At 42.7% G+C, this 11,745-nt stretch overlaps 1 protein-coding gene across 8 annotated transcripts in view; it reads left to right on the forward strand.

Annotated features, from left to right (window-relative positions):
• Nucleotides 1–2,252: 2,252 nt before the first annotated feature.
• Nucleotides 2,253–11,745, forward strand: part of LOC117806222 (NLR family CARD domain-containing protein 3-like) — a 435,740-nt gene continuing 426,247 nt past the window's right edge. Inside the window, exons 1-12 of one of the 8 annotated variants that reach the window (XM_034675029.1) lie at nucleotides 2,253–3,050; nucleotides 3,356–3,387; nucleotides 3,666–3,815; nucleotides 3,983–4,102; nucleotides 4,273–4,392; nucleotides 5,310–5,545; nucleotides 5,945–7,799; nucleotides 8,214–8,390; nucleotides 8,759–8,932; nucleotides 9,486–9,659; nucleotides 9,813–9,986; nucleotides 10,479–11,528. In XM_034675029.1, the coding sequence (XP_034530920.1) occupies nucleotides 3,685–3,815; nucleotides 3,983–4,102; nucleotides 4,273–4,392; nucleotides 5,310–5,545; nucleotides 5,945–7,799; nucleotides 8,214–8,390; nucleotides 8,759–8,932; nucleotides 9,486–9,659; nucleotides 9,813–9,986; nucleotides 10,479–10,488 (3,171 nt within the window). In that variant the 5' untranslated portion in view covers nucleotides 2,253–3,050; nucleotides 3,356–3,387; nucleotides 3,666–3,684 and the 3' untranslated portion in view covers nucleotides 10,489–11,528. The other 7 variants (XM_034675028.1, XM_034675030.1, XM_034675033.1 and 4 more) reach the window with 7 other exon arrangements.

An 11,745-nucleotide genomic window follows, 5' to 3' on the forward strand; every position in this document is an offset into this window, starting at 1 on the left:
AAGCTAATAGTAGGGTATAAGACCAGCGATCTGTGCAGTTCCTAGAAAACATGTTTGACCGAGGTCAGATCTATTCGCCTCTGTATCACAAGGTCAGTCAGCCAGGATGTGATAGTTCATCTTTGCTGAGTTGCTTTACGGTTTTACTTTTTTTTAAATTACGGTTGTACGTAAGCTTAGGGGATTTCTGGCTACCAATGCCACGCGCTTTATGCTAAATGAATAACCACATGTGCTGATGTGTGCACATTTAGAGTCTTCTATGCATTGTGGCTTATAGGTCACAAGGCTGATGTATGTCTCTATTGTTCCCGTGTGCTATAGCTCTAATCGACACCTTTTACCCTTAATTGCAAACCACACACTTCCCTCCTCCCCAGGGCACGAAGAGATGTATAACTAGCTGATTGCTTCTCTAATCGGACAGAGAACTTCAGATGCTCTATGAGTACGCTGTAACTTCTCTCTCACGCTGCGTGAATAAACTTTGTGTGTAAACTTTTATACTGAGTTTGAAGCCTCATTTCTGGTCACTGCTCTGCTGGACGATCGCCTCACGCCGGGCCACGCCACCACAAATACAAGTATAAGAATTTTAACAAACTCCAAAAATGTTTACAAAAACATATATATATATATATATATATATATATATATATATATATATATATATAATATGGCAAGCCGTTCAGGAAATTAATATATATGGAATGAAGTCTGAATATATTGAATGAAACTCGATATATATGGAATGAAACTCGATATATATGGAATGAAAAATGACATCACGTTTGGACTTCGCCATCTTGTCTTTCTGGGGTGTGATCATAGGGGTGTGATTCTGTTTTCCGGTTAGACGTAGCTTTTAATAATGCAACCATGAGGGAGGCACGAGATGTTTTCACTGCAATTTTAATTAATGAAGGGGTTATCAACCCCTTGGGTAATGCATGTGCTGTTTAGTCAATCCGTATAGGAAAAAGGAACCCACCCCTCCTCTCTATTAAGTTGGTTTCATCCAAAAGTGATGATCGGACCGTCTGCACAGAGAGACGAGAGGAACACGAAGCAGTGGGCTGCAGAAGCATTTAGGAGGGTAGTAAACAAGTGAAAATACGAAAATATTAAATATCACAGGTTGTACACACTTCTACAAAGGCTAAAGATATTGCCCCTTCTTTATTCAGGTGGTTCAGTCCTCTAGCTCGCTAGCTAACTTTTGTTATGACTTGTGATAATGTAGCATCCTGTTCAATGTTAACAGGTGGAGCTCATACCTGTGTGCATCATCTGACAGTGAGTGAGTGTAATGAAAAAGTACGACCAAATTACCACAGGTTACAGAGGTAGAGGAAAATGTGTCCCCTCAGAAACACTAAAAAGAAGTGCAAAAGGTTATTTTCAGAGAGACATTAATAAAAGATGAGTTCTCTTTGATGACAATAAAACAATACGATTAGAAGTGGTGTTCAGAGTACTTATTTAAGCTTTCATTCAATATATTCAGACTTCATTCCATATATATCAAGTTTCATTCAATATATTCAGACTTCATTCCATATATATCAAGTTTCATTCAATATATTCAGACTTTCATTCCATATATATCGAGTTTCATTCAATATATTCAGACTTTCATTCCATATAAATCAAGTTTCATTCCATATATATCAAGTTTCATTCAATATATTCAGACTTTCATTCCATATATATCGAGTTTCATTCAATATATTCAGACTTTCATTCCATATATATCGAGTTTCATTCAATATATTCAGACTTTCATTCCATATATATCGAGTTTCATTCAATATATTCAGACTTTCATTCCATATATTCAGACTTCATTCCATATATATCAAGTTTCATTCAATATATTTAGACTTTCATTCAATATATTATTTCCTGAACGGCTTGCCATATGAACGGCTTGCCATATATATATATATATATATATATATATATATATATAACATTTTCTGAAAGCAGCAATGTGATCCAAGTGCAGTAATATAACATCTCTAAAGTCTCCTTTCATACAGTTTAGAGTTTAGTAAACAGTAGATGCAAACTAATACTACATTTAATTTCCTGAGAAAACAATGTTTTGTCCCACTTTTTGAGTCAGAGTTCTGTGTTATGTGTAAAAAGAAAAAAATTGAAGAATTGCTTTTTATTGGTTTTGGATTTAATATCTTGAGATTTAGTTCCTGATTGTGGCCACTAGAGGGGGCGCTAGTTGTGGTGAGGCTGTCCGGGGCTTCCTCTCATCAGGGAACATTCAGCTGAACCAAACTAACGACTGTCTCTGCCTCTCCTGACATTAAACAGGTTAGCAGTGTGTGTAACTGTAATAGGAAGCATTTTAAGGACGTTAAACACCTTTTTAATATTATGTTGACAAGTTAAATGTCAAAAAACGGTCACTTTGTTCAGCCGTTGAGCTAAAGTTTGCAGCTAACGGCTGCTGAGTTTTGCTAGCTTAACAGCGAAGCTAACAACGTACTGTTGTGTTATTATTTTGCAACGTTTATGTGAAATCTGTTTTTTAAGCTTGCAGCTCAATGCTGAAATAAACCAACAGGTTTACAACACTGATAAGTTACAGGTGAAATGCATTTTGCAGTTGAGCAGCAGTAACTGAATGTGTGATAATCCCTGTTATAGTCTTCACCTGGACAAGCAGGGCGCTAATCCAAGAGGACCAGTACATTCTCTGATCTCATAATATGGTAAATGGTAAATGGACTTGTACTTATATAGCGCTTTTCTAGTCTTTCTGGCCTCAAAGCGCTTTTACACTACTCGTCACATTCACCCATTCACACCCATTCACTCACTGATGGTAGAGGCTGCTACAGTAAGGAACCATCAGTGTTAGCTAATTTCAATCGTCCACATTCACACACCTCTGAATAACAGAGGGAGCAGTTCGGGGTTCAGTGTCTTGCTCAAGGACACTTTACTTCATGTGACTGCCGAAGCTGGGATCGAACCGCCAACCTTCCGATTGATAGACGACCGACTCTACCCAGCATCTACCCGTTGAGGTGATGTAACATCACGTGAACAACATAAACATGTTAACATCATGTGAACAGCATAAACATGTAGCATCTGCCCGCTGAGCTGAATTTCTTGTTGGATAACTGCAATCACCTCCTGCAGATCAGTGTGCTGCTTTCTTCTGAACAGCCCCAATATACAGCGATGTCTTTTCAAAGTCCGGATGCTTATAATTTCTAGAATTTCCCAATTTCGTTTTTTGTAGATAAGCAGTTTTGGAGTTTTTCGAGTATTATTGTCATTAGTTTCATTTTAGGATTTGTGTGATAACACTGATCATGTGATCCAGCCGCTTCAGCTCAGGGAGGAAACAGAAGCCTGGTGAGTGTTAATCTAACATTTGTATAATTTCTCTTCTACAGTCTCAGAGTAAGTTTTCTCTTTGTGAACTGGAAAGGAAAGAAAGTTTTTTTGAGCTCAGCAAGAGGACACAGTGTGTGTGTGTGTGTGTGTGTGTGTGTGTGTGTGTGTGTGTGTGTGTGTGTGTGTGTGTGTGCTCCTTCCATTCTTGCGTGACACCCTACAACAAACTTGTTTCTCCTGATTCCTGTGTGTGTTCCTCTCTCACTGTGTGTTTGTGTTTGTGTTTAACCTCTCAGACTGACTTCAGACCAGAACATGAGTGTTCGTTTAGAGGAAGAGGAGGACAGAGCAGAGTCTCCTGGACCCAGCTGTGTGGCTCTGAAGAGTGACCGGTCCAAGGATTTAGCTCTTCACTTGAATAATGATCCTGGACCCTCAGACTCACAGTAAGTATTTGTGTTGTTTATAGATTGATTGATTGATGTCAGGTAACATAAACCTGAACACCTCTTGGTTAATAACAGCAGCCGTTCTGGAGCCTGATGAATAGTGTTATTATCAAAGAACTTTACAGGTGCTCGTGTTATGAATGAAAATATGTTTGTGTTTGCAGATTTCAGTCCAGAAGAGGGAGAGCAGAATCTCCTGGACCCAGCTCTCTGTCTCTGAAGAGTGACCGGTCCAAAGATGAACCTCCAAAATTCAGTAATGAACCTGGACCCTCAGACTCACAGTAAGTATTTGTGTTGTTTATAGATCGATTGATTGATTGATCGATGTCAGGTAACAGAAAACCTCTTTGTTAGTAACAGCAGCCGTTCTGGAGCCTGATGAATAGTGTTATTATCAAAGAACTTTACAGGTGCTCGTGTGATATGAATAAAAATGTGTTTGCGTTTGCAGACTTCAGTCCAGCAGAGGGAGAGCAGAGTGTCCTGGACCCAGCTGTCTGTCACTGAAGAGTGACCGATCCAAAGATGAACCTCCAAAATTCAGTAATGACCCTGGACCCTCAGACACACAGTAAGAGAACTTACTGTCTCACGACGGTTCAGCTGTTTCTGTAATCGAAATGTCAGTTTGATTATCATCCTGAAGGAAATTTGATCGCCATCAGACAGCAAGACAGGAGAAATTTATGAAACACTTTGTTAAAATGACTTTCAAGCACAATGTGACAAAGAGAAGCTGACCCATCTCTGTCCCTAAACCTCCTCTGTGGCCACAAGTTCTCAGCGGTTCAGAGAGATGGGGTCAACCCTAACCCTAACCCTGGCAAGTCCACCCAGGATGAGACTCTGGGGTCACACCCAAATCTTCCTCAAGATATTCATAAATCCAATCAACAAATCATTAAAATATAATGACACCAGCTCTTAGTTATGCTGCTATAGGCGTAGACTACCACACTGGGATCCTGTCTTTCCCTCTCTCTCTCCTCCTTCTGCCTGTCTCTCACTTTAACTCTTCCTGTCCCATTAAAGCTACTAACCATAGACCTTTCTGGAGTCCCTGAGCTCCCTTGTCTCGTAGGTTCCTCTGGATCTCTGCTGCTGTGGATGTGCCAGACTCCAGCTGCTACAACTACTACTATCCGTCTCACCACTATCATCTCTCTCTCTCTCTCTCTCTTCATCTCCCTCTATCCCTCTCTCCAACACGGTCTAAGCAGATGTGTGTCTAACATGAGTCTGGTCCTGCTGGAGGTTTCTGCCAGTTAAAGGAAGTTTGTGCTCTGCTCATGGTGGATTAAGATGAGATCAGACTGAGTCCTGTCTGTAAGACAGGACTGGATCTGATCCTGTCTTGATGTTGGGTCTTTGTTAATAATAGAACATAGATTACAGTCTAGACCTGCTCTGTTTGGAAAGAGTCTGAGGATAACGTTTGTTGGGATTTGGTGCTTTATAAATAAAGATTGATTGATGATGTCTTCACAGGGGGAGGAAGAGGAGTCCTGTCTCTGTGGAGGAGCAGCCGTCCTGCTGTGCTGTGTGTCAGGACGTCCTGAAGGATCCGGTCTCTACCAGCTGTGGACACTGGTTCTGCAGACAGTGCCTCACCTCATACTGGGACCAGTCCGGTTCACCAGGAGACTCCTACTTCCCCCGGTATGGAAACGGATCCAGATCTGGACCTGGACCTGATACAGCCAGTCAGACCAGCCCTGCACAAAGTAAGACTGTCCCCCTGTGTGTTTCTGTGAACCGGTCTGAAAACAGCAGCTGTTGGTTCAACACTCTGACGTCATCCTGTCACACAGCACAAAGAGTTTTATGATCATCATTTCAAACCCAGTGAAATGTAACCTGATGGTTTTTCTGCTGTTTATTATTGGATCTGTGTTCTCCTTTCAGACCCAGAAGAGTTCATGTGGATCAGGTTTTGGGTTTATGAGGCGGCCCTCTGTCTTTACAGTCACTGTGTTCTCTCTCTGCGTGTTGGTTCTGTTTGCACAGACGGACATAGAGAGCGATATGGACTCTGTGCAGATCTTTCTTATTGATCAGGTGATGAAAGCATCACTTCATCTTCAAACAGTCTTTGTTTCTCTCTCTCTGATTGGTCTTTTTAGAGCCTGGTGGTCTGCAGGAGGTTTTAAAGGAACACAAGATCAGTCTGAGGAGGAGATGTGAACATGTGACTGAAGGAAGTGATGAAACAGGAAGTAGAACCCTCCTCAACAGGATCTACACTGAGCTCTACATCACAGAGGGACAGAGTGAAGAGGTGAATACCCAACATGAGGTGAGCCAACTGGAGACCGCCACCAAGAAGAAGATCCTCCAGGACACTCCCATCAGGTGCCAGGACATCTTCAGAGCCTTACCTGGTCAACAGAAACCCATCAGAGTGGTTCTGACAGTCGGCGTCGCTGGTGTTGGAAAAACCTTCTCAGTGCAGAAGTTCACTCTGGACTGGGCAGAGGGCTCGGAGAACCAAGACCTCAGTCTGGTGGTTCTGCTTTCATTCAGGGAGCTGAACCTGATCAGAGATAAGCGGTACAGTCTCCTCCAGCTGCTCCATGATTTCCATCCAACATTACAGAAGGTCCCAGCAGAGACGCTGGCTGTCTGTAAACTGGTTTTCATCTTAGACGGCCTGGACGAAAGCAGACTGTCTCTGGATTTCAACAACACTCAGGTTGTGTCTGACGTCACACAGAGCTCATCCATAAACCTGCTGTTAACAAACCTCATCCAGGGGAATCTGCTCCCCTCAGCTCTGGTCTGGATCACTTCTCGACCCGCAGCAGCCAATCAGATCCCTCCTTCACGCATTGACAGGGTAACAGAAGTCCGAGGCTTCACTGACGCCCAGAAGGAGGAGTACTTCAGGAGGAGGTTCAGTGATGAAGATCTGTCCAGCAGAATCATCTCGCACATCAAGACCTCCAGGAGCCTCCACATCATGTGCCAGATCCCGGTCTTCTGCTGGATCACTGCTACAGTTCTGGAGCACATGATGAGCACAGAGCAGAGAGGAGAGCTGCCCAAGACCCTGACTGACATGTACGCACACTTCCTGCTGGTCCAGACCAAGAGGAACAGGAATAAGTACGCTGAGGGTCCTGAGACCAGTCCTCAGGAGCTGATGGAGGCTGACAGGGAAGTTCTCCTGAAGCTGGGCAGGCTGGCGTTTGAACATCTGGAGGAAGGAAACATCATGTTCTACCAAGAAGACCTGGAGCGCTGTGGTCTGGATGTCACAGAGGCCTCGGTGTACTCAGGACTCTGTACAGAGATCTTCAAAAGGGAGTATGTGATTTCCCAGAAAACAGTCTACTGCTTTGTTCATCTGAGCGTTCAGGAGTTTCTGGCTGCAGTCTACATGATCCACTGTTCCACAACCAGGAACACAGCGGCACTGAAGCCTTTTTTAAATGGACAAGACAGTGAACATAATCCCACAATCTGGATCATAACATTATTGCAGGCTTTGCTGTGGAACAAACTCAAAGTTTCAACTCTGGAAGACCTACTAAAAGAGGCAATGCTAAAATCTCTAAGCAGTAAAAATGGCCACCTGGACCTGTTTGTCCGCTTCCTTCATGGACTCTCTCTGGAGTCAAACCAGAGACTCTTAGGGGGCCTGCTGGGTCACACAGACAACAGTCCAGAGATGATCCAAAGAGTCATCAACAACCTGAAGAAGATGAACAGTGATGAGATCTCTCCTGACAGAAGCATCAACATCTTCCACTGTCTGATGGAGATGAAGGACCTCTCAGTCCATCAGGAGATCCAAGCGTTCTTGAAGTCAGAGAACAGATCAGAGAAGGAACTCTCTATGATCCAGTGTTCTGCTCTGGCCCACATGCTGCAGATGTCAGAGGAGGTTCTAGATGAGCTAAATCTGGAGAAGTACAACACATCAAGGGAGGGACGACAGAGACTGATTCCAGCTGCGAGGAACTGCAGGAAGGCGAAGTCAGTCCATTTAAGATCAACATTATAAACACTTTAGTTACCTTTGAGTGGCAGGTCTTACCTTTTAATTTAAATTGAGTTTATTTGATTTGGATAATGCACATTAATCAACATTTCAACAGTATGCCTCAATGTAAATATGTCGGAGTTAGCACAATAGCTAAATTTCATACGTAGTCCTAAGGCAGGTACTCACATAAAACACAAGACGACAAGTTTTAAAACTACAGGATGTAGATTTTGGCACGTGTGGCCCTTGTTGTGCGACAGACACTGTATGATGCCACAGCCAACCTGACCTCTTAAACATATCTGATGACATTATATTTAAACAGGATGTTGTAGTTATAATTCTTATATAGCACATTTGAGAATATAACGTGTCCTCTCTCATTCAAACTCACTTTATTACAGCCTTTCAGACTGTGAGCTCTCAGAGACTCATTGTGAAGTTGTGGCCTCTGCTCTGAAGTCCAACCCCTCCCATCTGAGAGAGCTGGACTTGAGTGGAAACAAAGAGCTGCTGGATTCAGGAGTGGAACTTCTGTCAGCTGGACTGAAGAGTCCTCACTGCAGACTGGAGACTCTGAGGTCAGTTCACTGTCTGAAGCTCATTCTGGTTTTTGTTTAGGTTTTGTTCAAATCTTTTTCTGAGTTTCAAATTTTTTGTTCGTACATTTTGAGATTTTTCCTGAAGCATACATCGGAAACCAATGATCATTATGAATGGTGTGGTGACGTTTGGATGATGTCTGCTGAAGGCTGACATTATGATGGTCCCAAATAACAGAATGACTCTCAGAAAGTCTATGTATTTATTTTAGGACAAATATCGTTGATTGGGACATTGTAATGTTGAGCTATACATTTAAAATCGTTAACTCTTATCTTATTCTCTTGTTATCTTTGGATGATAAATTATGTTTTATCTTTATCATTTTTTTATCATCTTTATTCAGATTTAATGTCTGCAGGTTGTCAGCGATCAGCTGTGCTTCACTGGCCTCTGCTCTGAAGGCCAACCCCTCCCATCTGAGAGAGCTGCAGCTGATGGACACCAAGCTGCAGGATTCAGGAGTGAAGCATCTGTGTGGTTTTCTGGAGAGTCCACTCTGCAGACTGGAGACTCTGAGGTCAGACACCAGGTTGACTTTAGTGCTGAGATGAATTTGATGTGAAAGTTGTGTTGACATTAAACTGCAGATATAATGCTGATATTCTACTGATCCACTCTGAGCATCTCAATGTTAAAGGTGATTTTTCTCTTCGTCTGTGGTTTCGTCTGATGACAGAGGCAGAGCAATGTTGATCTTCAGATTTCAAACCTTAATATAGGAAGAAAAATCCTCCACTGGATAATTCCCGCAGAACCTCTGAATCAGCTGATGTTAGATTATGTGCATTATCATGTTTAGGGAGAGAGCTAGGGCTGGGGCCAACAGAGCTTGAGGAGCAACTCAACAAATATGAAAACATTTCAGTCACACACTCATCTCTGGAGGAATGTACCAAGACACTGGCATTAACATTAATGAGAGCTCTTTTTCACATGTTGTATTTTACAGGTTTTAACCTGAATCATGTTGGCTTCGGGTGTTTGGAGTCTCATATTTCATCTTCTTCAACTCTGAACAGGTTATTAAACACTGAATGATTTCTGAACTTACATAATTTATTTGTATCCAGATTGTCTTCCTGCAGTTTGTCAGAGATCAGCTGTGCTTCTCTGGCCTCTGCTCTGAAGTCCAACCCCTCCCATCTGAGAGAGCTGGACCTGAACTTCAACAAGCTGCAGGATTCAGGAGTGGAGCTGCTGTGTGGTTTTCTGGAGAGTCCAGACTGCACACTGGAGACTCTGAGGTCAGTTAACTGACTCTGATTTTACTGTTGGTCTGACAATAAGACATTTAAATTGATATTATTCATTCATTCATTCCCGGATAAGCGGAGGAAGATGGATGGATGAATAGATGGATGGATTACTTTATATCTTCATCATTCATTTTTACTTAGATTGAGTTGGTGCAGTTTGTCAGAGATCAGCTGTGCTTCTCTGGCCTCTGCTCTGAAGTCCAACCCCTCCCATCTGAGAGAGCTGGAGCTGAGTGGAAACTACCTGCAGGACCTAGGAGAGATGCTGCTGACTGAACTTGTGGAGAGTCCCCTCTACAGACTGGAAACTCTGAGGTCAGTATGGTGTCCTCAGTGCATGCTGAATCCGATGAACCAGAAATGTGTTGTGGTCATGTGTTAAGGAATCACACTGACGATTTAAAGTTGGCCAATGCGTGAGTGTTAGTCAAAGGGTGTGACTGTAGCCAGGGGTCAAACTGGATGTTTTTTTTAGTTTGACAAAACATTTATATTCTTGTAAAGTCTGGTTTATGCTTCTGCTTTGAATCAATGGCATAGCATTTGCAGAAAAAAATGTGTAGTCTTTGCAGAGGCCTACACATGTAGCCTGATGTGCAGCTCCTCCAAAATGTAAAAAGTAACTACAGTCAGCCCCCTCAACAAACAGAATCTGACTCACTCTTCCTTTCAAATGTGGTCACTTCTGGCCCCAGAAGAAAACATGATGGCAGACATGTCAAACTTGAGGCTTTATATGTGCAGTCAAGAAACCACTGGGAGACCATTGATTAATGATGTCAACTGTTGGTCTTCTTCTCTCCTCAGATGGTGGTGATCTGTCAGATTAGTGATGATCCAGAGGTTGATGCAGCAGCAGCCTGCATGTGGAGAGACTCTGACTCTGACGTGTTACTGGGAGGAGGAGGAAGAGGAGAGCTTCATCCAGCAGTGACTGACTGAATCACTGCAGGTGGACAGTGGCGGTTCTAGACCAATTAAACTGGGGGGGCCAGGCTGGGGCCAAAGGTGTTGTCAGAGGGACACATTCAACCCTGACAAAAGAGACTGAGAAGGGCAAGGACCGGCTGAGAACAAACTGGCAAAGCATCAGTGCATCCCTATATACTAGACATATATACTACTGTGTACTATATCAAAATGCAGACTGACAGCAGCTGTTTGGCTGTTCACACTCAACATGAGTCCCTTAGTGCTCCAAGGGGCTGGAACCAAGTGCCACATGCATGTGTTCCGCCTGTAACATCAGAGCGATACAGAAGCTTTTTTTATTGTATAATATGTGTTTGGTGTGGAGGAGGGGGGGGACACGGGTGGGTCCAGGTTCAGTTCTACAGGGGCACTGGCCCCTGTTGGCCCCTCCCCAGAACCGCCACTGCAGGTGGAGGTGACTGTCAGTGCTGCAGTGTGAGCTCTGAGATCAGCTCCAATCGCGGCTTGTTACAGGTCGCTTCTAGTCTTGAACTGTTTTCTTTGAGAAGTGAAAGGCAGATTCACATGACTGTATAGATCGAGTAAAGACGAGTCACCCATGCCTCAAACTCATCTCTGTACGAGGATCCAACAACTCCAAGTTATTTATGACAGGTTTGAATTTCTACAACATGAAACATTCCTGAAGAGTAAAACAGTCAGCTTACTGAAAATAGTCTTACAGGTGGAGTTAAGGTATTGTAAAATTATACTCCTAACTGTGTTGATGAAACAGCTCTGTTGTTTCTGGAGTCTACATCAGAGGGTGGACTTTGTTCAGTCGTTTGTCTCCTTGACATCCGGACAAACTCCCATGACACCGTGAGAAGTTTGATTAACTTTGATACTGTTGTGCTTTTGAAATAAAAGTGAAGTTATTTAATAGCTCTGGGAAAAGCTTACTCTTTACATTTGATACAAACTGACATTTATTTAAGAGTCACGTCAATATCTGACTAAACTAAAATAGAAAATAAAACTGATGGCAAAATTCTGAGATTGCTGTCAAATTAAAATACTTTTTATCAGACAGATTGAACAATTAAGTAGACATGGAATTAGAGTGATAGACAATTTCACAATTTATAGCAAGTGACATAAG

The sequence above is a fragment of the Notolabrus celidotus genome, chromosome 22, assembly GCF_009762535.1.
Source record: "Notolabrus celidotus isolate fNotCel1 chromosome 22, fNotCel1.pri, whole genome shotgun sequence".
Taxonomy (NCBI): Eukaryota; Metazoa; Chordata; class Actinopteri; order Labriformes; family Labridae; genus Notolabrus; species Notolabrus celidotus.